Raw genomic sequence first — 27558 nt, 5'->3', positions numbered from 1 at the left:
CTCGCGAGCAGAATTTAACAAGCTCAACAAAGTGTTCATACTCTTCGGGCATAGGCTTAATTGTATGAACTTTATTGTCCAGCATTTTAGAAAGTTTCAGTCAATCTGCCTTCTTGAAATTATACCTTCGTCTAAAACCAATTTCTCGAGGTCTTATGATGGGAAGAAGTCGGCACATTATTGGCCTATGTATGTGTTAGGTATGGGATGACACACTGATTTGTGGCACTGTTGCGCTACATTTTCACTCACAAACAAGAGGTCAGGGTTGTACCCTCATTGCCACCTTCCACTGTCACAGGATGGAGGTAATTTACTATCATGAATGAGGGACAGGGAGTCAGTTTCAGCCCAAGATATAATGGCTTCACCATTTTCATCTTCTTGAGTGTATCCCCAGGCATGGCTGTGGCTATTAAAATTCCCTATTACCACAGATATCTTCCGCGAATCAAAGTTTTTAGGAGGAACAAATTTTTCGGAATGAGGCTTCTACAATGATGTGATCACACAGTTGCTGAGTTCCAAGGTGATGATCTCGATGTTATTGTCATGTGTACAATAGGCACTCAAGACTTGGGATTTCTGGCTTGACGAAAACAGCACTTCCATATTTAGCACGAGGTATTTCTGCAGCTAGCTGCAAACCAGGTATTTTCAGTCATCATTGCTGGGTATCTCTGTGAGTTTCTCGTATGCACAGTACATCACACTTCTGTTCACAGAAGGGAAGGATGTCACTAAGAACTGGGTTTAATGTTATACATCAAAATAAGAAAACAACATGATTAGTTACCTGAAAGAATATTATATTCTTCATCAATTTGTATCAGTTTAAAAGCACTCCTTGCTCTCCACCCTTCAGTTTTTGCCATGCGGTAGTAAATATCTCTCTTGTCTTTTGTTGTTTTCCCCATTTTCTGAAATAATAACAAGACAAGAAAAAAATTACTACATGAATATGAGTGAGATAGAAAAAGCTTTCTTGTTGGAACTAGCTGTTGATGTTATAATTTTAAGCAACGAAGAAATTATGTCGTCACAAAAGAGGCAATCTATCCTTAATAGGGGTCTCCTCAGAGCATGTGTTAATTCTTAGAATAAACAGCAGCAGCTCCCTGTACATGAACAAGTAACAATATTTACAATACCTAGTGTAATGCAAGCTTCATCAGCAAAGGAAGAAAAACTAAATAAAAAATGGTACCTACAAGTCATGAGCTCATGACTGCCTTGCACTCCAGCATGTGTCTGCCTATGCATTGATGCCAGTCTGGTCTAATTCAAATCGATTAAACCTTTCAATTAATAAATACAGCCATGAGAATAGGTCGCTACTCAATGAGTAGAACAGGTGGTGAGCAGAAAACAGAGATGTAGAAAATGATAAATATTACCTCACCTTTGGAAAAAGGCCATCTCTCTCTCAATCACTCAATCCCTAACTCACTCTCTCTCTCTTTCACACACACACACACACACACACACACACACACACACACACACACACACACACACACAGAGAGAGAGAGAGAGAGAGAGAGAGAGAGAGAGAGAGAGAGAGAGAGAGGAAGAGAGGGGGAGGGAGGGAGAGGGGGGAGGGGGAGGGGGAGAGAGAGAGAGAGAGAGAGAGAGAGAGAGAGCATCATTTTTATGTAACTGTGTGGTGTGAATTACTTTCTCTGAATAGTGATCTAGACATACATTTTCTCTCTCAGTTTTCCAGTAAACATTGTTTTCTATATGCTGATGCTCAATGTCTCCTTTATGTGATGAGTAACAATTAATCCCCAAATAGATATGTACTAGTATATTCAATCCTGAACTGTTGCTCACAATAACATCCACCCTCTTGTCAAAATAATTAAAACATTCAATATAAAGGGTGGGCCAAAAATATGTTAACATATGAAAATGAATAATTTTGATAGAAAGGTAACGCCTGACACACATGCCTGAAATGACATGAGGATCTATTGAAACAAAAATGAGTGCAAAAACCAGCCAACAGATGGAGCTCAACAGCAACACATTAGTGACACTGATTAAGAAATGCTTATAAAATGTCATGTGATTGGTGCAATGTATGCCAATATATTACTAAACTGCATCATACCTTGCCTGGCTGATAAACATCTGTTGAAAGGCATGACTTTTATGCAGGACAGTGCTCCACCTCATAATGCTACATGTATGAAAGATATCTTGCGCACATCATTTGGCGAGGATTATGTGATGAGCCGCCACTTCCATCATGCTTGGCTTCCCAGGTCCCCAGACCTCTCAATCCATGTGATTTTTGGTAGTAGGGTTACATGAAGTCACAAGTCACATGTGGTATGCAAATAGAATAGCTAATTCACAGGATAAAATTAAAGCCATATGGTCAGTTGTGAAGGAAGTGTCTGGTCAGCAGCACAAGGTTGATGATATAAAGTCAGTTCGTAGTAATAATATTTCTGTTACTGATAAATCAGATATATGTACAGTATTTAACAACCATTTTCTGGGCATTGCTGGTGAATTAAATAAAAATTTAGTTTCTACAGGAAATCATATAAATTTCTTGGCAAATGCCTTTCCGAGATTGACGTCTGATATACTCCTCTGTGATACAGACAAGAGGGAGATTGAGTCAATAATTAATTCACTGAAGACTAAGGACTCTCATGGTTATGATGGAGTGTCTAGTAGAATATTAAAGTACTGTTAGCCCTGTATTTAGCCATATTTGTAATTTTTCCTTTAGTAATGGTCAGTTTCCTGAGCGATTAAAGTACCCAGTAGTAAAGCCGCTTTATAAAAAGGGAGAAAGGAATAATGTAGATAATTTTAGACCTATTTCTATGACATCAGTGTTTGCAAAAGTTATCAAAAAGGCTGTGTATGTAAGGTTAATTGATCATTTTATATCACACAATTTGCTATCAAATGTACAGTTCAGCTTTAGAAGTCGTTTGACAACTGAAAATGCTATATTCTCTTCTCTCTGTGAGGTACTGTATGGGCTAAACAAAAAGTTTCGAACGCTTGGCATATTTTTTGATTTAGCAAAGGCATTTGACTGTGTTGAGCTCACAATATTGCTCCAGAAGTTGGATCATTACGGAATAAGGGGAGTAGCTCACAATTGGTTCACCTCTTACTTTAGCAACAGGCAGCAAAAGGTCATTATTCACAATGTTGATAACGGCTGTGATGTGGGATCTGAGTGGGGTACTGTCAAGTGGGGGTTGCCCCAGGGATCAGTGTTGGGGCTGCTCCTGTTCCTTATTTATATAAATGATATGCCCTCTAGTATTATGGGTAACTCTAAACTATTTCTGTTTGCTGATGACACTAGCTTGGTAGTAAAGGATGTTGTGTGCAACATTGACACAGTTTCAAGTAGTGCAGTACATGACCTCAGTTCATGGCTTGTAGAAAATAAACTAACGTTTAATCACAGTAAGACTCGGTTTTTACAGTTTCTAACACACAATTCAACAAAACCTGACGTTTTAATCTCACAGAACGGGCATATGATTAGTGAAACTGAACAGTTCAAATTCCTAGGTGTTCAGATAGATAGTAAGCTGTCGTGGAAAGCCCACGTTCAGGATCTTGTTCAAAGACTTAATACTGCCATTTTCACTATTCGAACGGTATCAAAAGTGAGTGATACTTCGACACATAAATTAGTCTACTTTGCTTATTTTCATTCACTTATGTCGTATGGTATTATGTTTTGGGGTAACTCTTCGCATTCTAGAAGGATATTTTTGGCTCAGAAACGGGCGGTTCGGGCAATAAGTGGTGTGAGTTCACGACTCTCTTGCCGACCTCTGTTCACGAGTCTGGGTATTTTGACATTGGCCTCTCAATATGTATATTCCTTATTGTCGTTTCTTGTTACCAATATTAGTTTATTTCCAACAATAAGCAGCTTTCACTCAGTTAATACTCAGCAGAAATCAAACCTCCATTTGGATCGGACTTCCTTAACTCTTGTGCAAAAAGTGTGCAGTATACTGCTGCATCCATTTTCAATAAGCTGCCAGTCGAATTCAAAAATCTTAGCAGTAATCCACGTGCTTTCAAATCGAAATTGAAGAGTTTCCTCATGGGTCACGCTTTCTATTCTGTTGAGGAGTTCCTTGAAAAATTAAGCTGATTCTCATTGTATTGCTGATAGCGTTTGCTTAAACTTATGGACTGATTTCCTTTCAGGTTCATGAACATTTATTTTTATCTGTTATTACTTTTATGCTGCAAGTTCATGTACTGACACGTTCCATGACCTTGGAGATGTGCTCCTCAATTTGGTCCTACGGAACTTGACATGTAAATAAATAAATAAGCAAGTCTACTGCCATCCTCCGACCTTATTAGGGACATAAAAAGACAACGTTCTTGGCAATTTCTCGTCATACCTACCATTATGCTGTACAGTGCTGTTCACAACGTTGTCTCTCGACTAGAGGAATTGTTGATGAATGACAGACATGTTAAGCATTAATTATAAAGAGCATATAGTTGTCCTTGCTAAACATCAATTTTATACTAATTATTGCTTTTATATCCTACAAAGTGCCACCTGTTGGTCATTTTGTGCATTTTGTTTTCATTTCAATAAAACCCTTGCCATTTCAAGCATGTGTGTCAATTTTTACCTCTCCCCTGCCTACAGTATCCCGTGAAATATTAAATTTTCAAATAATAACAGACTTTTAACCACCCTGTATTTCTGGTTGTTCAAATTATCACTAGCAATATTGCCGAATACTTCATTTAGATGTGAAACAATATTATCAAAGGAAAGTTGCTACTCACCATACAGCACAGATGCTGAGTCGCGCCTCAGCTTCTCCTCTATATGGTAGCAAATTTTCTTTCATAATATTGTTACATTTCCATTATTTCATTTAGAAATGATTAATTAATTCATAGACTATCTTGAAACTGCTTCACCTAAACTGAAAGTGTTAAATGAAATGATCACATGGCATTATTGGCCAGAAGGCCGTGTCTGGGGTCTTTCAGCCTCCAAGGCAAGTCTTTCTATTTAATGATGTGGGGGTGAATAATGATAACGGTACACACTGCAATGTATTCAACACATTATAAACTCCTCGTAAATTACGGGAAAAAGATGTAGACATGAAGCTCAGAGATCCGAGATATTCTCCAGGCATAACAGAAAACACTTACTTCATAAATTATACTTTAACTTTGACAATAGGAACAAGTTTTCTTTGTTGATTGAAACACCTTTTCTTCCCAAACTACTTTCATGATCTGAGCATATATGTAGACAATCATGTCAGATTTGCATGCTCTCAGTTTCCAGCCAGGTTGCAGTGTCAGTATACTGCAACACAGCTACTGTCACACTAATCATCTTCCAACGAAGTGTCAAGATACTACAGATGACCCTGCATTTGTGCCAGTGGAGAGTGCCACGAAAAAAAAAGAATCCCCTTAAAGGGCATTCAAGAGAAGAAAAGAAACAGCAAACCTGGAAGAAGATGGAGGAGACAAGAGACTCACTTTTTTCCAAGACAAAAGACCCACTTTTCCTCCTTATGTTAGGCCACTCACTCTAGGATAGCGATGTGATTTGGAAAATGTGACATCAAAACTACCTTCTAACAATTGTTCATGTCAAAATGCTGCCACCCAGCAGTAATTTCATTTGTGAAAAGAGCCGCTCGGATTCATCTAATCTATTGTGGCATCATGTGATGTAATAAGGCCAATGCTTCTGAAGAAGATATTTTTGCAAATATCAAAACTATGGTCAAGAGATAATAAACCTTTATTTGCAACTGGTTGGCTGATTTTTCAATCTATTCCAAAAAAAGCATATTTTTAATGTGTAATTCAATTGTAGCTTGAACAGCTTAATAAAATAATACATATGCTACATTACAAATAATAATTTTCACAAAAATCTAACATTAAAAATGGCATGATTGAACTGTGCTCTGCAGCTGCTTAGACAATGAAGTGCCGTTTTTATGACACGTTTCACTTCATTAACAACCTACTCATCATTACAGATCAACAGAAACAACAGTATTTCTGTTTCCCTTGACACAAGTTTAATAATCCCTCTTAAGGACATTTTCTTAACCCACATCTGAGACTTCTTCCTGTTGAGGACTGGAGAGCGAATGTGAAACAGTAAATGAAGACAATGTGTGTCCAACTATTGCTATAACACATATCAAAATCAACATTTCAGGGATGCGGGAAGTCCAATATCACACTCTAGCCATTAGCTGCTACAGGACATGTACATAAAAAAACATATGACACACTGAGAATCACAAGGGCCTGAAGCACACTATCAGTGATACTGAGTTAGTAGAATGTATACATATTTCTAATATCTGTTGATTTTATGGTAAACCAGTTTTATTTGTGTTGTACGCCCAGTGTACGTATAAACACACACCAGTTTCTCTGATTTCACTTCTGTATGGGCCCAAAGAACAAAGAATAATTTTGTTCTTCTGGGCTGTTGAATTGTTATCTAGGTTTGCCAATGTGAAACTGCTTCAGCTTCCTCACCTGAAGGTTGGTATCTAGTTACTCAGCAAGCCAGACTAGCTACACCTTTTACAGTCTGGAAAATGGATGATGAGGATGTCAGAGCTTTAAAGTGTGTTAACAACCTCGCTGCCAAATCAAAAGTTAATGTACACAGGAACATTGTAGATTTCAGAAATTTTGCAATGATGAAGTTTCCAACAGATTGCTGGGAACTGTTGTTTAATGTTTCATATTCTCCTTTCAGGTCATGGGAACCCACCATTTTCTCAATGTCACACTTTGGGATGCCACAATTTGTCATTTTCCTGTTGTTTGTAGGTGTCTTGAAAAATCTAGTGCCCAAATACATAGGTAGACCATATCAATCTTGAAACCAAAGACTTTACAATATTGCTGGATCTCATGCCTGAAATGAACAGAGTTTTATTCTGAACTTCCCAAGCCACAGAATGTGTTTCATGATAGTCAAGACAATGACAAATATGAAGTGTTGGAATTGGTCATAATTTATGTGGTGCATATGGTATCTGTGTGCTCTGATTCTAGTTTCACATTTATAATAAACTTCAAAAACTGTCAGAAAGACACTAGCCTATTGTCACCTTCATTATTCAGGCATGTTTCAGCCCACCACACAGTCACTGATCTCTGTTAACTGCTTGCAGCAGGCAGATCAGTCACTCAACGAAACTGTAAGCTTACTATATGGGAAAATAACAGAAGACGAAACCAAAAAATTAACAGTAAATACGCATACCATGGAACGAACAAATGACAAGGAAGCAACACAGAAGATAGTATCACTACAATATATGAAAATAACCGTAGAAGAAACCAAAATGTAACAGTAAATATGCCTTTAGTCGAATGAACAAATGGCAGGGAATCAGCACAGAAGCCGTACCAGAGAGGACAGAAGTTAAAAACAACAGGCAGAAGTTAGCATCCAAACAACATATGAATGATTTTTTATGGCCCAAACCACTGCAGAAGAAAACACCCAAGAAGAAGTTCAGGACTCCCAGGAGGTGAAAATCAGGTCATAAATGAAAATATTTGAGCCTACTCTTCAAAGAAGTAGCCAAGCAAGAAACATACCTCTCACAGGACTGAATAATTCTTTAACTCTCATATATCATAAAGTACAGGACTTAACCAGTAAGTTATATGAGCTAGGGGTCCTTTTGAATGGTTCACTGAAGGAGATTTCTATCTGGCATATAACTAAACACAGGCTACATGAACTATAAAAATGTGCAGTTGGGATTTCTGACTTCCAGTTGGTCAGCAGCTTTTGGAGGGAAACATACAGAGGGGGTGGAACATGTATATATAAGAACAGGTAATAAATCAAAGGAAATTAGATTTTAAAATGTCTGCTGTATTGAAAAAGATTTTGAATATGTTTATGTGAACTAACAGATAGTAAAATTATAATTGCATGTTTATATAGGTCCCCACCTGGTAATTTTGAAGTATTCTCTGAAATTTTGGAAAATCTTCTGAACTATCTGAATAGTCAGTCAAAATATATAATTGTGCTTGGGGATTTCAATGTTAATTTCAAGGACAGCTGTAAAAATGGGGGCAAAAAGTTGTTAATCTACTAAAAACATACAATATAGGCATGTGTGTAGAAGATACCACCAGACACAGCAGCAAAAGTGAAATTACTATAGACTAAATATTCATTGACAAATCAAAATGTGGCTTTAAATCTGAGGTACTGGATACAGGTTTCTCTGATCATCAAGCAATTAAATTGACTTTAGAGAAATCTCATAAGAAAAGTGACAATAGGAGATATATTGAGAGAAGATTAATTAATGATGACAGCATTAGGGTCTTTAATCTAATGTTAAAAAATGTAAGCTGGGACTTGGATAGCAATAGTTCTGTAGATATAAAATTCAACAAGTTCTTGTCAAATTATAAATAGGCCAATGCTATGCTATAAACAAAAAATCAAATTCATGGATAACAAGTGAAATCACAGAGTCATCAGAAAATCTTAGAATGCTTTATAAGTGTGCAAAGCAAAATAATATCTTGTCAAGTGTTATAGGAAAAAGCACAGGGAAGCTATAATTGCTGCAAAAAGGAAGCACAATATTCATATACCAGAAAGAGTAACAACAAAATGAAATCTATGTGGAAAGTTATTAATAATCATCCAGGCAAACATGAAAGTGCAAGTAGGCCTAATACAATCACCATAAAACACAAAAATGAAATTGTTGATGATAGACTTCTAACAGCTAATATATTTAATGATCATTATATTAATGTAGCCCAAAATCTGACCACTAAATATAATCCAAAGATAAAGGTACCAACTCCAATAAATGAAAGAAAATGTACCTATATACCGTAACACCCAAAGAAGTACAAATGGCTATCAGCAAACTAATGGGTAAAATGACCTGTGGATTTGATAGTATCCCTGACAAAATTGTTAAATATAGTACCGAGAATGTTGCCTCTCAAATTGTGGACATAATCAATGACTCCTTTGAAACTGGTGTGTTTCCAAGTAAACTTAAGCAGTCAACAGTAACACCAGTTTACAAGTAGTGACAAGTCTGACATTACAACTTTCAGTCCTCTATCATTATTATCTGTATTTTCGAGAATAATTGAAAGAATAATGTATGGCAGATTGCTAGACTTCCCAAACCAAAATAAAATTCTTGTAAATCCACAAAATGGTTTCAGAAAAGGCAAATCTACACAAACAGCTCTCTTCAGTTTCCTAAAACTTGTCCACAAAGCTATTGAGGACAAGGAACTGATCTGTGGGTTGTTTTTGGACCTTTCCAAAGTGTTTGGTCTTATAAGTCATAATCTACTGCTCTTAAAACTGTATAGGCCTAATTATGGTGTCTGTGGTATTTCCTAAGAGTAGTTGAAGTCATATTTAACTGATAGGAAACAAAGAGTACAAATTTCTAAGGATGGAAATGTGTACCCTTCTGAATATAAAAAAGTTAATTATGGGGTGGCCCAGAGCTCGGTATTGGGACCACTGCTATTCTTGATTTTCATTAATGACCTACCTCAACAGTTTTCAACAGCTGATACCATATTATTTGCTGATGATACCAGCTTCATTATAAAATGGAAGAATGATTATGAGATGCAGCAAAAAATTAACAAAACTACAGAAGTGGCAGAAAAATGGTTTAAAGATAACTGTCTAGTTGTCAATGACAAGAAAACTGTATGGATGAACTCCAGCCATATAAGGAATAAAATAGGATCAGTGTAAAATTCTCATCATTGAATAGCCAAATTCAGCAAAAGAATCACATAAAATTTTTAGGATTATGGGTAGATGAGCATCTAAGATAGTAAGAACATGTAGAAATGCTTAACAAAAGATTAAGCAAGTACTGTTACATATTAAGAGTGCTTAAAGATTGCTGCAATACCGGAACAGTGTTAGTCCTTATTACGCATACATGCTTAGTCTACTGAAGCATGGAATAGTATTTTGGGGAAATACCCCTTTTGCAAAGCAGTCTTTTAAGTTCCAAAAGAAAGCTTTAAGATTAATAAGTGATGTTGCTTACAGACCACCACGTACATGTATCTTCAAGGTATTAAAAATCATTACTTAAAACTTCATAAAAAAAACTGGGCACATTTTTTTCATAGAAATATAGGATTTTGATTGTTGAGACTTTGTTAAAAGAAATACGTCCAATCTATAAGACTGGTGGTTTGCTTATAAACTTGATTTTTACATGGGACCGGGCTGGGTGTATACGTTCGTCATCTTGACGATAGTTTTACCTGACCGATGAGCAAGAAATTGTAGTAAGCAGTGATCCACAGGATGATAGTTTTGAACACCACTGCTCTTTACTGGGCGTTCTTTTACAAGGAGAGGTGAAGAATTCGAGTTTAAAATCCCACCGACCAGGTAGTCGTTACAGAAAAGGCACCCGAAGGAAACCCCAGAAATAGAAAGGGATATTTGAGTCCACTATTTTGTTGGCAATAATGTGAGGACATGCCATCCCAGTACAACGTGTAAATATCAACACCCAACTACATAGGTTGTTACTTAAACGACGCTGTATACAAACGCTCTCGAGTTATGCAAGCTTGTGCTGACATGCAAATAAAAGCCCAGCAAATAACGAAAATCACACACTCCAACTTCTTCCGGGAACAAACATATTAAACTATGCAACCAAAATTAATTTCCCACCTACCACCAATTCTTTGCTATCCTTAACAGACACTGTATACTGTATAGTGTACGCAATAACAACAACATATGTTCAAAGCTTGTCCCAGACAGGCTATCCTATTCTTCGACCATAGATACTATCATTATGGAAGCTGTCACGCGCAAAAGTCTTATAATTGTAAGCACAATATCGATTATACTTGTCTTCCACGTGCAACAAAGCTGAAACCACAACAATTTGCTCTGTTGTGTTGTACACTAGTGGGATCAGCCTGTGTCGATGATCCCAATTTCAAGTTCATAGTCAACTCTGGAGAGACTGTAAGACTTTGGATGCACATATAGTGTGACAGTTGACGCACGTGAGTTTGTTAGTAAACATACATTACTGTATTTGTATACTTGCTTCGAAATTTAATTGAATGCCTCATATTGTTTTCTGCCACGAATCATACGTTGTACGGCGCTCGAGTGTTTTTGTTGCGGATAATAGTTGATGTTCGTATCCTGATGGCTTTTGGATATTTGAAGAAATGGGTTGAACCTACCGATACTAGGCGCTGACTTTTATCCGTGATGTGTTGATATATTTGGGGAGACTCACGGGGAATCCTCGTTGGCCTCTTGTTAGAAAGGAAACACTGACAGTGTTTATTTTTTGCATGCAATGTTTTTTGCGGTTAGGTTATAGCGTCTGCTAGTATTTCATGCATATTTCATACCGATGAATTGTTCATGACCCCCTTTTCAGTAACGTCATATTCAAGAACTTAAAAAAATAAAAATTATTTAATTACTTATATTTAATTAACATACTAAATGTTACTTAGTTAGCCTTCCACACCTTTAAAAGCGCCATCACATTTATTGAGGGCAACTATGTGCTGTCTCAAGAATTTATTTTATTAATATTGTGCCTCAACATTTCTTGACATGCAAGAAACACAGCTAAATAACATTTACACTTCCACATAAATTTTTAACTTGATATAGAATCGTAATGACTGAAATAAAACTTACTACATTTTGGAAGCACGCCTTGATTTATAGTTCTTCACTAATTTCTCAGGTCTTTTCTGTCCCAAATTATTTCGTACTTTTGACCAAATAAGCCCATAGGTGGAGAAGTTCCTCCTAATGGATGCAGTGCGGCACTAAATAGTTATCAGAATGGGTTAGTGTTTTGAATAGTGTAATTATAGGAATTGAAACGGAAGTGTTTAATCATCAGTACGAAAAAAATCCAATAACAATGAAATACAATTTTATTCACTGGGTTGGTTTAAAAAAAAGAAAAAAAAAACAAGTTTTCCTCAACCCTGGTTTACTCTGCTTATCACTACATAGAGAACAAAAGTAGCCTAGAGTGCTAAAGCTGCTATGGGATCTAGCTTGCTCAGTGGGTTGAGCTGTGTCAAGGGTAGGACTGATGTGATCTAACAATATTTTTGTAAAAACTTTGTACAAAACACTGATTAGACTTATGGTGCAATAGTTTTTTTTATGTTTTGAATGCTTCCTTTTTTGCAGTGCAGTATTAGTATTGCTGTGTTCCATGAGGCTGGGATTGTTGAACTTTCAATAGAGTAAGCAAAGAGTTTTGGGTCTAGTGCAGCAGGGGATACAACCCGTCGGCTTTGGACAAGGACGTCACAAGCCGCCAGAGAGCAGTTTCCCATTTTCGCTTTTGCTGTTATGTTTCAGTTTCGTTTTTTTACTGATTGCTTAATAAAGTGGATCTGTTTATTCTATCTCGTGAGATTTTTTTTTTAAAAGCCAAAAAACACTTATCAGCCACTGAAGGGAGCTACAACACTAAGAAGAATCGCTTCTCGATTGGCTGCTTGTGACGTCATTGTCCAAAGCCGACGGGTTGTATCCCCTGCTGCACTAGTCCCAGAGTTTTGACAGGTGCTCATACATTTCCCAACAGTAATCTTCAGAATACCAACAGACAACTCACCATAATCAGCAGCTGTGCTCTTTCCAAGATGTCAGTAGTATATTTGACTTCTGTAGGAAGTACGTCTGAAACTTTTGTGCATGACAGCACAAGTAATGTTGTAATTAGGTTTGTACCTACACCTACACTATGTTTGTGTATCATATGATGCAGCTCCAAGGCTGGCACTTGACTGTAGCAAATTTAAAGCTCAGCAACATATGTAGGAGCTTTAGTATCCACCCATGAATGTGGTCAAAACAATGGAGGCAGCCTTACACATTCCCAGAAATTACTGATCAGGAAGTTAACTGTTAGGCACTCTCAGCATGATGTGATAAGCTGATAAACAAAATGTTCAATTTTGCAATGTTATACCAGTCGTTGCTGAATCCTCAAATACACACTACTTTTGGCTGAGATGTTTTCAGCACTAACCAAGCATTAAAATCTAATCTTGTTTTAAATAAAAACACAAGAAAGAACTGGGAGCCAACTAGTAAGAGCATTGATGGCGGCGATGAGGTTACACATGATCAAATCACTGTTGTTGTCAGTAAGAGAACTAGCAAAGGTTCCCCTACCTAAAAAGTGTCTTAGTTAGCTTAGAGTTTTATACAGTGAGATGGTACACAGAAGATAGAATGTCCAGCACTGGAGGGCACACTAACAAGTAACAGGAAAATAAAAGAATTGTAAGGACAAGTACTAAAGAACTTTACACAGAATCATCAATTCTCTGTTAGAGTATCCTACTATTAAAACTAAAGTACAGCAGAATCTTACAACTCCAAAAGAAATTGAAAAAAATCATAAAATTACTTAAAAGCTCTGGATGTTCTGAACATGATGGAATATCAATAGGATTCTAAAATCATATGCAGACTTAATCAGTCACATATTATGGCATTTATGTAACCAGTCAATGTAAACTGTGACATTTCCAGGCAGACTGAAACATGCAATAGTGATGCCCATCCACAAAAGTGGGGCAAGGAATGTACCATCGAATTATTGGCCCATCTTTTGGCTGCCAGTGTTCTTGAAGTTGTCTGAAAGAGTAGTTTTTGATAGGATTTATGGCCATATGACTCAAAATGGCTTACTGACATTTGCACAGTTTGCCTTTCATAAGGGATTATCCACAGAGAGAGTTATATTGAGCCTAACAGATGAAACTCTAGGTGAATCATATCTCAGAAGGTGTCCAATTTTTTGTTACCTTGCTAAAGCTTTTGACTGCTAAAAAAGCTTCCACTCTAAGGTGTCAAAGACAAACCTTTAAAGTGGCTACAATCTTTTCTACACAACAAGAAGCAAAGAGTTATCACAGTGGAGGCAGGTGTAACAGTAAACTCAGACTGGGGAAACATATAATACGGAATTCCCCAAGCCTTGATCCTTGGGCCACAGATTTTTCTGATCTATATTAATGATCTACCATTTACAATTAATGACACAGCAAAAATAGTCATATTTGTGGATGACGCGAATATTCTGGTCAAGGGTCCCCAACTCTGCAGTGCAGGATACAGTGCTGACAGTCACTAACCAAATACACAAATGGTTCACAGCAAGTAGCCTAACCCTAAAATTTTCAAAAACTAACATTATACAGTTTCAGAAAGTAAATAAAAAACTCTAAGCTCCAGAAATGGAGATCAACAACCAAAAGATTTGTGAAACCAGACATACAAAATTTCTAGGCATCCAGCTAGATGAAGAGAGCAAATTGATCAGCTGGTAAAAAAAAAAACAGCAGCACAGCGTGTTTGCTCTGAGAGCTATTTCTCAGACTCTTGCACACATTCTTCCTCATTGTTTTCATTTATCTTGTCAGTAATCTAGCCACCCAAAGTGCACAGATTTGTACCAGTGTTACCACACTACCCAATGACAAATGAGTCATTTCAGCAATCTGTTGTGTCATCACACATTTGTCATTTTGGATAATTTGATCATTAGTCTCCTTATTCACATCACTCACTGCCGTTGATGGTCTACCCCATTGTGGATTGTCCATTAGAGAGAAATGATCTTCTTTAAACCTCTGCAACCACCACTGGATACTGCTGTGATCCACTGTGTCCTCCCCATAAACAGGGAGCAACTTCCTGTGAATTGATGCGGCAGAGTCATCGCCGGTCTTGAAGAGGAACTCAATCACCGACCATTGTTGCAACCTGAAATCTACTTCATGGCCCACTATGGCTCACCTGTAAATAAAAGAAAATACTTTTATATACCAACTTAAAGCTAAATTTTCCAAGTATGTTCACAAAAAATTTCATTCTCTTCCTGCAAGAAATAAAAAAATTATAGACGACTGTGCAAAACTTTTTGAACACCTTCTGTATAAGAAAAGCTAACGAGTGGTTCCAGTCATACCAGGAAAATGATACAACAGATAAGGAGAGGCCACATTCAGTTGATATTAAATATTTACAGAAACCATTGGTAACACAGGTTTTCCTTCAGGTAAGTATATCAGGACCAATTTTGTCCTTAATAGGTATCAATAATTTTCCAGACAAAATAAGACATCTGGGAAAAATTCTCTTTGCTGATAAAACATTATAGTCACTAGTAAAACACCAAAACTCATAGTTGTGAAAATAAAAAAGGCCTAACAGAGATGTACAATTGGGCAGTATGTATTAAATTAACACTGAACAAAATTAAAACAAAAATCAAGAATTTCTGTTAAAAGAGGAAAAGTAACTCTGTTGCTTTAAACATAAATGATAAATATGTAGACTGCATGGCATACATGAAGTTTATAGGTCATTTGACATGGAACTGAAGATACTGACAAAGAGAATATCATCAACATATTTGCATTTAGTGCAGTAACGCCAACAAATAACTGTGTGGAGAATAACCAAATTGTTTTAATAAGAACACCGATCATTAGTTCCATACAAAGTCCATGTACATAGCTAGGCCAAGTCCAGACAAGTAAGAAGTGTCCTGAGAGTGGAGTCAAGTGAGCATACAATTGAACCATAATCCTCCTCTCTGGGATTATAATAGGTATGTTCACAAGGTGGTGCTGCCATGCACTGACATGAGCAAGTTGAATCATAACTAGATGAGCAGGCACCACACATCTTTTTTGACTGTTTCCCTATTTCTTGCTTTGGCTTTTTCTGGATACGGTTATCCTGAGAAGTGGGATTCTTAGATTCCTCCCTTGTTCTCTTACTGCCTGCCCTCAACATAGAAGGGGTTTGTACACCCCTTTTTCCCTGGGACAGTCTTTTGTTGGAGGTCTTGGGCTCAACCACTTTTAGTTCCCTCCACTTTTGTTTAGGAAGCCACTCTTTTCTCTCCTTTAGCTTTTGTTCTCTAAGAAGTTTCCTCCTCTGAGCCCCAGACAAGTCTTTGGTCTTAATCTGGTCCAACTTCTTAGTAACCATTCCCACTCCTTGAACAGGTCTGTCTCCCTGTTCAGCTGAGGAGATGTTTTCCATTGGCTCCAGCCCCAGTGTTCGGGTGTCTGAGGTCTCAATTTGAGACTGAAGCACTTTTTGAGTTTCCTCAAGACTTTAACGTAAAAAGCCACCTTGCCCATTCCACACAGTCCCAGCTATCCATGTAGTGGTCTCTTGCTTTTAGTGGACTCCTGACCTATTCAGCAGAACCTGAAACCCAACCACACTATGGAAAAAAATTGAGGAATCTTTAGCTTAGATGGTCACAGAAACATCTGAGCCTCTGATGCATATCTTCCACTCAGCTCTGTACCAGAGGTCCACTGTCAGTTCCGTTGACTAGGCTGCAAATATTGAGCTCTGCTTTCATCTCGCAAGCAAGTCCTGCAGCCTTTACCATTTGTGTTAGTTGTTTGGAACCACAGAGAATCCCTTCTGATCCAAAGCAGCATGTATCATTGGTACCTATGTGAGCGCCGCCTGCAGTTGATATTATAGTCATAGGATACTACATTTTTTAGTTTTGTAAAGTGCACAATTTTACATTTCTGAACATTTAAAGCAAGTTGCCAATCTTTGCGCCTCTTTGAAATGTAATCAGGATCTGACTGAATAGTTACACTACAAAAACAGTCAATTATTGATGAAATTATTTAATTGTATATAAAAACAAAGATGTGGTGACTTACCGAACGAAAGCGCTGGCAGGTCGATAGACACACAAACAAACACAAACATACACACAAAATTCAAGCTTTCGCAACAAACTGTTGCCTCATCAGGAAAGAGGGAAGGAGAGGGAAAGACGTCTGACATCTGTACCCAAACTCTTTGTCTTTAAATATGTCTGCTTGTGTCTGTATGTGTGGATGGATACGTGTGTGTGTGCGAGTGTATACCTGTCCTTTTTTCCCCCTAAGGTAAATCTTTCCGCTCCCGGGATTGGAATGACTCCTTACCCTCACCCTTAAAACCCACTTCCTTCCGTCTTTCCCTCTCCTTCCCTCTTTCCTGATGAGGCAACAGTTTGTTGCGAAAGCTTGAATTTTGTGTGTATGTTTGTGTTTGTTTGTGTGTCTATCGACCTGCCAGCGCTTTCGTTCGGTAAGTCACCTCATCTTTGTTTTTATATATAATTTTTCCCACGTGGAATGTTTCCCTCTATTATATTGAAATTATTTAATTGGATAGATAAAATATCTACTCACGAAGTGGTGGAAGAACGCACATATAAGAGACTGCTGTGACTGGCAAGCGTTCGGAGCCAGTGGCTCCCTCGTCAGGCAGAAGGATTGAAGGGAAAGGTAGAAGAGTGAAGGAAAGGGACTGGAGAGGTCTAGGAAAAGAGGTAGATTGTGGGAAAATCACCCAGAACCACAGGTCAGGTGATACTTATGTATGGGATGAGAAGTATAAAAAAAGAGTCTTTCTTTCTCATTCCGTACGGTAAGTCTCACCTGACCCGCATCTCTGGGTGACTTTCCCAAAATCTACCCCTTTTCCTACATCTCCGCAGACCTTTTACTTCACCCTTCTTCCTTCCCCTTCAACCCTTCTGCCTGAAGAAGGAGCCACTGGCTCCGAAAGCTCACCAAGCTCAACAGTCTTTTATGTGTGTCCTGCCGCCGCTTGGTGAGTGAATATTTCTGCAGCTTCTTTCAGACTGTACTTCATTATAGTTCACTGCATCATCTGCAAAAAGTCTGAGGTTACTAATTAATATTGTTTGCAAGGTCATTTATAAACAACATGAACAACGAAGTTCTCAACACACTTCCCAGAGACACACTCAGAGTTACGTCTGCATCGAAGATAACATGCTTTGTCTTCCCTACCAAAAAGTCCTCAATCCAGTCACAAATTTCACTTGATACACTGTACAATCAAACTTTTGACAAGAAGCCCAGGTGCAGTACTGAGTCAAATGCTTTTCAGAAATCAAGAAATACTGTATCTGTCTGACTCCCTTGATGCAAATCTTTCACTATGTCATGTGAGAGAAGTGCAAGTTGGGATTCACATGATCAGTGTTTTCAGAATCCATGCTGGTTAGCATTCTATTCAAGATACCTTAATATGTTTGAATTCAGAATATGTTCTAGAAGATTCTATAACAAATTGATGTAAATGACATTGGACAGTAGTTTTGTGGGTCACTGCTACTTTCCTTCTTGTAGACGGGTGTGGTTTTTTCCAACTGACGGACACGGTTTTTTGTTCAGGTGCTCTACGATAGATTATAGTCAGAAGAGGGGCTAACTAGCTGCAACTTCAATATAGAATCTGATAGGAATTCCATGGGGCCCAGGAGCTTTGTTCAATTTTAAAGATTCCAGCTGTCTCTCAATACCACGGACACTAATACTGATTTCACTCTTCTTTTCAGTGGTATGAGGATCAAATTGTAGCAATTCTCCTGGGTTTTCCTTTATAAAGGAACATTTAAGAACAAAGTTAAGCATTTCAGCTTTAGCATTGCTACCCTCAATTCCTGTCTCATTTGCTAGAGACTGGACACTAACTTTGATGCCACTTACAGCCTTTACATATGACCAGAATGTCTTTGGATTTTCTGAAATATCATTTGCCAATATTCTGTTGTGATAGCTATTGAAGGCTTCATGCATTTCCCTCTTGACAGCCAAATAAGTTTCATTCAGCATCTCCTTGTCTATAGTCCTGTGCTTTGTTTTACACCTGTTATGTAATAGCCTCTGTTTCTTTAGAAGTTTCTTTACAGGGACTATACCATTGAGGGTTCCTCCCGTTATAAACTGTTCTACTGGAGACATATTTGTCCATTGCATAGTCAGTTATCCTCTACATGCACCTGCCCTGTGTCGAAAGTTTCAAGTTCCTCACTGATATAAGACACTACTGATTTTTTATCTACTTAATTGGACATATATATCTTTCTGCTTGTTTTAGTTGTCCTTTGTACATTGGTAATCATTGTTGCCACAATCGCATCATAATCATTGATGCCAATTTCGATGTGGACATCCTAAAGAGGTTAGGTCTATTTGTTGCCATTAGATCCAGTATATTTCCATCATAAATGGGGTTCTAAATAATCAGCTCTTGGTAGTTTTCAGAGAAGGCATGTAGTAATATTTTACAGTATGTCTTATCATGCCCTCCCTAACAAAACTGTAATTTTCCCAATTGATTGTAGGATGATTAAAGTCACCACTGATGATTACAGTATGATTGGGAAACTTAAGTACAAGCAAACTGAGGTTTTCTGTAAACTTTTCAGTTACATCAGGAGAAGAGTCTGGTTTGTGATAGCAGGATCCTATTACAATTTTATGACCACCCCTGATACTAAGTCTTGCCCAAAAAAACTCAAATGCAGCTTCAGTTTCTGTTTGAAAACATCTCACTGGTATTAGTTCATATTTCAACAAGCTTTCTGCACCTAGTACTTAGTGAGCTTCACAGCAACACTTTGAACTCTGGCTCATTGTTGTGAATGCTTCAGCAGTTAACCACTAGGATCTTAATACTGTCACCTGAGGAAGGCATTTCTTTTGATCTTACACCGATAGTTTTGGGTTTACTACATGGTTATCTGGATTGGATGGAGAGTTGCCTAATCTAAAAATCCTTTGTGTGCATCCCACACAGTCAGCTACCTGGCTAGTGCGCACCTTATCCACGTAGGGACACCTTACAGTTCTCATTCAGCCAATAACATTGTCAGTAGAGGGAGAAAGAGCAGACACAGTTTCAGAGTACCCAGTTGCCCTCCATGTGCGAAAGTACCCCACAGCCAGGAGAATCAGCATGGGGATCCAAAAATCTATGGAAATTTGTATTGTGTATCAGCAGGGAATGTGATCTGTAACTGAAAAAGTATCGTAATAATCCCTCTACTGGCAAAAGATTCATATTAGTTCCCCATTCAGATCTCTTGAGAGGGCAGTGCCAAGATGGAGGTGACTATGAGAAAATACTAGGAAAAAAAAGAAACAACAAAAAGGTTGCATTCTTCGAGTCAAGGCATGGAGTAGTCTGAGACTAGAAAATATAAAAATGGAAATGCTGAGGCAAAAACTAGATGTAGCAAAGGTCAGTGGGATATGACAGAAAAGAATAAAAATGTATGGTTGGACAAATACAGGATAATATCAACAAATGCAGAAAATGATATAATGAGACTAGGATTTGATATGAGCAGGAAGGAAGGACAAAAAGTTACTTAGTGGAAACAGATGTGATAGAGTTGTTCTGATCAGAATCAAAATCAAACCAATGCCAATAATTATAGTTTAGGTATACATGTCAATGTCAGAAAAACAAGACGATGAGACAAAGGGTTTATAGGGAGACAAATATGTAATTCAGCATTTAAAGGGAAATTAAAATCTGATAATCAAGGGGGATTGGAATACTATAATAGGAGGGAGACAGACTTATAAGAGAACATGCACTTAGCAACAGGAACAAAAGAGGAGAAAGATTCCTTGAGTTCTGCAATAAGTATTAGTCAGTAATAGAAAATACACTGTTCAAAAATCACGAGAGTAGGAGAGATACTTTGACACTGGATTACCAGCTGGATTACATCATGACGACACAGATATTCCAAAATCAAATATTAGATTGTAAGGCATACCTAGAAGCAGATGCACTCAGATTAGAAGTTAACTTTGGTGAAAAGAGTTGGCTGAAACTTAAGATAATCTTCAAGAAGCTTTACGATACAAGGAAGTAGGACACAGAAATACTGAGAAATGATATTCATCCTGAGGTAATGGATAATAGTAATAATTCCCTGTATCAACAGCAAGTTGCAAGTCTTTCAACTGGACACCATTTCAGTGACACATATTTCTAACCTACCCTAATAATCCTGCCAGAGAAGAGGAACTTGCAGTTTAATGTGAAATCTGAATGGTATATTATTCGTAGCAAATCTTCTCATTATTGAGAGATGAAAGCTGTGTTGAAGGTGGACTGAAATATTGCATGGTCCAACTGGGATTTGACCCTGCTACCTCTGGGTTACCAGACATGTGCTTTACTAGCTTTACTACTAGATTACCAGGCCTGACAGGCGACATATACTTCAGTAATAAGTACCTTAGTAGATAGTTCAGCTGAGGAGGAAAATAAATTCTGGTTAACAGAAGGAGTACTTTAATTGATCTCACACAAGAAAGGAATTTTAAAATGTTCAGGAAAAGAGAAAAAAATTCAGCAGTATACATCGTTTATAAATAAAATCAATAGGAAGTGCAGGGAAGCTAAGTGAAACGACTGTAGGAAAAATATGAAGAAATCAAAAAGGAAATGGTCATCAGGTGGACTGATTTAGCATATAAAAAGTAAAAATAATTTTAGGTGATTTTAAAATGATGGACATTAACTTGAAAAATGTAAAAGAAATTCTAATGTTCAACACAGAGAAAAAGGAGATAAGTGGAACGAGTACAGTGGGAGCCTCTACGAAGGAGTGGCACTGCCTGATAATGTGATGGAAGATGAAATGGTTGTTAGCATGGAGCAGAGCTTAATAAAGCTTTTGAAGACTGGTGATCAAACAATGCAGAAGGAACATATAAAATTCCAGTGGAATTTTTTAAATCAGTAGGGGAAGTGGCAACCAAATGATTATTGAAGTCAGTGTGTAAACATACCTTCAGACTTTTGGAATAATACCATATGCACAATTCCAAATATAGTAAGGGCAGATAAATGAGAGAACTGCTACACGATGAACATTACAGACATTGCATCTAGACATGTATATGTATGTCTGCCCATTTGGAGACATTTTGTATAAGTTAACTCTGATGAAGGCAATGTTTAGAAGCTCAGCAACATTTCCAATCCGTGTTTATATGCCTGTTGACCACTCAATGCCCCAACTATGCATCTACTTCCTTTATTTGTAGTCTCCCTGTACTTTATAATATCATATTACATTGTACAGTGCTGTAGACAGAATTACTCTGCTGCGGAGTATGCACTGGTATGAACCTTCCTGGCAGATTGAAACTGTTTGCCAGACCGAGACTCAAACTCAGGACCTTTGTCTTCTGCAGCCAAGTACACTATTGACTGAGCTAAACAAGCATGATTCGCAACCCGCCCTCACAGCTTTACTTCTGCCAGCACCTTGTCTCCTATATTCCAAACTTCACGGAAGCTCTCGTGCGAAACTTACAAGTGTATAACTCCTAGAAGAAAAGATATTGTGGAGATATGGCTTAGCTACAGCCTCGGAAAATTTCCATAATGAAATTTTCACTCTGCAGTGGAGTGTACACTGATATGAAACTTCCAGGCAGCTTAAAACTGTGTACAGGAGAGTTTCTGTGAAGTCTGGACGGTAGAAGGTGAGGTATTGATGGAAGTAAAGCTCTGAGGATGGGTCATGAGTCATGCTTGGGTAGCTCAGTCGGTAGAGCACTTGCCTGTGAAGGGCAAAGGTCCTGAGTTCAAGTCTCGCTCAGGCACACAGTTTTAATCTACCAGGAAGTTTCAACAGTTCTGTAAGTTTGGACGTACCAAGGAGTTTAGAGCATACTAACTAACATGTGATTGTATAATGTCTGGAGCCAAACAAATGAGATGTCATCAATCTCTGCCTGTTGTGTAACTACACAACAAGGTAAAAGAAATCAGTATCATGGTGTCAGCTCCAAATTTCTTTAAAAACAAAATTAAGGAGTGTATCAAAATTAGAAAGTTGAGCAATCAGACAAACAGTGACAGAGTTTTGAATATATCCAAGGCTTGTCATCTGACAACAAGTTTTTAAAATCTGATCAACAGGTATACCACTGCTGGTGTCGGGAAAACAAATTTGAAATATAAAGGATTGAGTACAGTTACCACCAGAATTTGAACTTGGTTATAGATACTTGCACATTCTCAACAATATCTCACAATTTGCTTGGAGCCTAGACAGCTAGAATACCTAAAATTATCACTCACAGTACACAGATAAGGTGACTGTGTCAGTAGAATCAACCTTTCTGAACACACACTAATAGACGATTTCTATTTAAAAATTCTGGAATATTTGTAATTTTGCACCAATGATGTGTTGGAGCGAATGCAGTTGACATCCCTGCACACACTTGTGTTTAATTTATAGATGCCATAAGCTTCATTGTTGTATGTCTCTTAGTTATTGTTAAATGCTGTATTAAGTACAGTGTTGTGTCACACAGTTCGCGAATTTCAAAATGGCAGAATTAGAGGAACAACGCAGGCATATTAAAGTTTGCGTGGAACTCAAGAAAACCTTTACCAAATGATGCAGGAAGCCTACAGTGATGAATGCTTAAGCTATAGCGGATTTTACAAAAGGTTCACACAGTTTAAAAATGGCCAGATGGAAGTTAAAAGATGATCCTTGTTCAGGACACCCTTTGACATCTACCAACGCTGTTCCTTAAAAGAATCATACGGCTCCTGTGGACTTTTTTAATTTCCAAAGTTGAAAACCTCATTGGGTTAGACGATAGTTTGCATGATCAAAGCGAGAGGGGTACCAAGACTGCTTCTGGAAGGGAAAATGACACTGAGAGCAATTGTGGAGGAGAGTATTTCAAAGGAGATCATGCACAGTAAGTAAAATGTAAATGAAAAAAATTTTGTGGACATAGTTCCGGAATTTTTGGATTGGACCTCATATATCTTTATTCTGTCTGTGTGTCACTCAACTCTTTATATTCACTAGGTTTTAATTAATTTTCTGATCTTGACTTGTTCTTTTTAATATATGATTTGATTGGTTCTAATTGAGCTAGTTTATATTTTAGTTTTTTGCTAATTTGTTAATGTATTAACTTACTTTGCTGTAGTTTATATTAAGGGTAACATGTTGGTGTCGTTATCTGAACATCCCCTCTGCGATCTGGAAGCAAGGTGCTCTGCTGATTTGGTTACAAATTGATTTTTCAACGTGTGTGTGTGTGTGTGTGTGTGTGTGTGAGAGAGAGAGAGAGAGAGAGAGAGAGAGAGAGAGAGATAGCTTGATAGTGGTTAAAGAGATAAAATAAATATGGTATGTCATATAATCAGAATTCTCCAGTGTCGTCTATGTGGTTTCCTAGACTTATAGTTGCTTGAGAGTCTGTATGATGACTTTGATTATTGCACTATGGGATCCGACAGCATTGATGGATTGCACTCTACACAATAAAGCTACAGAGATCCAAGACATCTTTCCCTCATTTAGTAACTGACCAAAGACTAGTTAAGGGTAAGGAGGCCCCAAGAGGTAGTGTCTTTTATTTGAGTATGTGTGGCTTAGCTAACATGAATTTTGAAAAGGACTTGTTAATGATATCTGTCATATCGCAGCTCAGTTGAAAATATGAATTGTCCTAGCCAATCACATTTATTATATTATACATTCTGCTATACATTTCAGGGGCTTATACCTCCCTCCACAAGTGGATTTATGTTGATGGGGCATGGGCTGTATTGAATGTACAATTTTTGGGTAATGTATAATGACTGAAAGACAGTGCCACGAGTTTCCTATAATTTATTCATACAATACATCATGCGTGTTAATGTCTACCTGGTGATGGTGGTATGATTCTGTGAAAGATGCAGTGAAAATACAGAGTGAACATTAATAAAACCCAAAAACTGCAGGGACGATTTCCTGACTGAAGATGGAGGAAAAAAAGGTTGTATGAACATGTGCCCGGAAATGCATCATTGCCACGGTAGATGGTGGTGACAAATGAAAGTTCCTCTGACCATGTGCTGCATGTTTTTTGTGTGGTGCAGACTGTGTAATTGACACAGCATACTGTCAGCAGTAGAATGGTCTGGTATTCACGTCAGAAACAAGCCGAGATTGTGTTTGTGTACGGCCAAGCAGATGGAAACAGTGGAGAGGCAGCACAGGTGTACCAAAACAAGTACCCTCTCAGACACCAACCACATCACACAACATTTCAGGCCCTTTTTTGGCATTTGTTTTGTCATGGGTCCTTTCAGACAGATGATCTTGCAGGGAGGTGGTAGTCTGTGCATGCACCAGATTTTGAGGATTGGGTTCTACAAGATACTGAGACGAATCCTAGTACTAGCTCTAGGCAAGTGGCCTGCCAACAAGGTGTAAGCCAAAGTAGGATTATGTGTATCATACATCACAACTATGTGCATTGCATCCCACAGTGGCCACTTTGAACATTTGTTGTGACATGTTTACGATGCAGCTCTGTACCATGTTCTGCTACAGTTTGTTGTCGTTACACCATCCATTTCCAGACACATGTTCACAGTACCTTTTTTCCTCAATTTCCAGTCGGGAATCAATCACTGCAGTTTGTCAGTGTACACATATTTCACATATGAAAAATTGTCTGTACCTTGTTGTAACTTAAACTGTACAATGAGTTTTTGTCTGAAGCACTATGATTTAGTTTATGTGGTAAAGTGTAAGCTTTATTTGGAGATTTTCCGACTTCTCTTTTATGATGGCATCAGTGGATAATCCACCTAGAGGAAGCCTAATTTTCATGTTTGACTTGTTATCAGTCAGCACTGGCTAAAGTATAAAGGACTATTCTTTGCAATTACTGCAGTTTGTTTGCTGCTGTTGACTGGAAAACCTGTATAATGCTCTCTACCATACACTACATCTCAGATCCACAGAGCAGTGTAAGTAGAATCATCTGCATGTTCAACTGCAGAGTAATGCTGAAGACAACTTTCCCAGATGGTCCAGTGGTCTCAGATACTATCTGTGATTTATTGTTTGCACAGTTAAGACTTTATTGTTGGTCTGAGTCTCATTAGGATGACTTAATAGCTACTTAAAGGAGATGTGAACTTTTAATACTGGTGTCCAGTGATATTTTAGGCACAGGATGAAGCAGCTGTTGGTTGGTAGCATTCGATGTTCCCTTGACACAGATCATGAATTATATTATCCTCATCTTGACTTGAAACTTATCACTGTATCATCTGATTTTGAGTGCCAAACCAACAGTGGTGTCTTGTATACAGTATAGTGTGAGTTGTGAATATCTAAACAGATATAAAATGATATTGTAAAGTTTTCATAATAATTTCACTTAAAGCGTAAAGTATTTTTCCACAGTGTCTTTTGTTAGTTTTATTTTTATTTATGTGTATTGATTATTGTAATTGAACTTTTTTTTTTTAGGGTATGGGGAAAAGGTCAAAAGACAAGCGTGACATTTATTACCGCCTAGCAAAAAGTGATGGTTGGAGAGCAAGAAGTGCTTATAAATTAATACAAATAGATGAGAAATTTAAAATTCTTGAGGGTAAGTACTTTAGAAAGCCACAAACGTAAATAATTCTGGCTTAAACAAAGTTACAAGTATGTGTGTTTGATTGCTAAGAACAATCGTAAATAATATCATAGCCACTGGTCATTCATTTTTAACTGTACAAAATATTTGGCAATTTCATTTCTTTGCATTGTCTGTCATCCAAGTACCTACAGAAATATGATAAAAGTTGATACTTTTTGTTTACATTGGTTTTTAATGAACCACTTTTCTGAAACGATTTTTGAAATCATAATTGTGGTAAGAAAAATGGTTCAAATGGCTCTGATCACTATGGGACTTAACATCTGAGGTCATCAGTCCCCAATTGTGGTAAGACACAGCATTAATTTTGAAAAAGTCCAGTGTTTTGTGTTTATTTCCAAAAAAATACATTTGGACATGGTACACACAAAGAAGCATTAGCTAGATATCCATAAAGTAAGTTTTCCGCTCGTCCCACAGCTTGCAAACTATATGCTGCGTGAAGCGACTGCATGCACATCATAAAGTACTGATGTGCCTTGGTGCATTTGCTAATGGAACTTTCTGAGGTCTCATAGTAGCTTCATGCCAGCAGTTTTTAATTGAGGCTAAAATTTCAGTTCCCAGTATGTGTGAAGCGGGGTGCTGATAAAGTTTTTGATTGCACAGATTTAAATTCGTCATCATCTGTGCCAGGCCCATAGGCATAATGTCATGAGCAAGCATTTGGTATGTCACAAGTGCAGCAACTTTGTAACTGGTCACCTAGATGTTTATGACAAAGAGCGCAGCAGGAGACCATGCCTCTGTACAAGCAAACTTGTGAAGCTCTTGCTGGAACACATTGTGGAGAATCGTCACATCGCAGTCATGGCACTCAGCAGTCAGTTCTCACAGATGTAATGATACTTTTTGCACAGAATTGTCATGGAACCCCTATTGCTCAGAACACATTGTGGAGAATCGTCACATCACAGTCATGGCACTCAGCAGTCAGTTCTCACAGATGTAATGATACTTTTTGCACAGAATTGTCATGGAACCCTTATTGTTCAGAAGATCAACTGGCTCCAGAACAATAAGCAAAGTGCATGGGGGCAGCTTTCATTTTTCTGCAGCAGTACCATGATGACAGGAATGAGTTTCTGAACTGGATAATCACAGGTGATGAGACATGGCTTG

The 27558-nt window shown here is 37.8% G+C and overlaps 2 protein-coding genes across 6 annotated transcripts in view; one reads left to right on the top strand and one right to left on the bottom strand.

Annotated features, from left to right (window-relative positions):
- The window catches only part of LOC124801523 (putative tRNA (cytidine(32)/guanosine(34)-2'-O)-methyltransferase), a 66965-nt gene extending 56011 nt beyond the window's left edge, over positions 1–10954 (bottom strand). For 2 of the 3 annotated variants that reach the window (XR_007017113.1, XM_047263084.1), the window contains exons 1-2: positions 10758–10913; positions 797–920 (exon numbers count right to left, since the gene is read on the bottom strand). Coding sequence is in view for 2 of the 3 variants with exons in the window: in XM_047263084.1 (XP_047119040.1) it covers positions 797–917 (121 nt within the window). In the remaining variant the exon portion in view is untranslated. Of the gene's footprint in view, positions 1–796; positions 921–10757; positions 10914–10935 lie in introns of those variants that run through there. The other variant, XM_047263094.1, reaches the window with a different exon arrangement.
- LOC124801151 (putative tRNA (cytidine(32)/guanosine(34)-2'-O)-methyltransferase) overlaps positions 10872–27558 on the top strand; it is a 77606-nt gene continuing 60919 nt past the window's right edge. Inside the window, exons 1-2 of one of the 3 annotated variants that reach the window (XM_047263071.1) lie at positions 10872–11097; positions 26262–26385. In XM_047263071.1, coding sequence (XP_047119027.1) covers positions 26265–26385 — 121 coding nt within the window. In that variant the 5' untranslated portion in view covers positions 10872–11097; positions 26262–26264. Of the gene's footprint in view, positions 11106–26261; positions 26386–27558 lie in introns of all 3 variants that reach the window. The other 2 variants (XM_047263055.1, XM_047263063.1) reach the window with 2 other exon arrangements.

This window comes from Schistocerca piceifrons, chromosome 1 (assembly GCF_021461385.2).
Source record: "Schistocerca piceifrons isolate TAMUIC-IGC-003096 chromosome 1, iqSchPice1.1, whole genome shotgun sequence".
In the NCBI taxonomy this organism is placed as follows: domain Eukaryota; kingdom Metazoa; phylum Arthropoda; class Insecta; order Orthoptera; family Acrididae; genus Schistocerca; species Schistocerca piceifrons.
The sequence above is the reverse complement of the archived record's forward strand: the minus strand, read 5'-3'. Positions and strand labels throughout refer to the sequence as shown.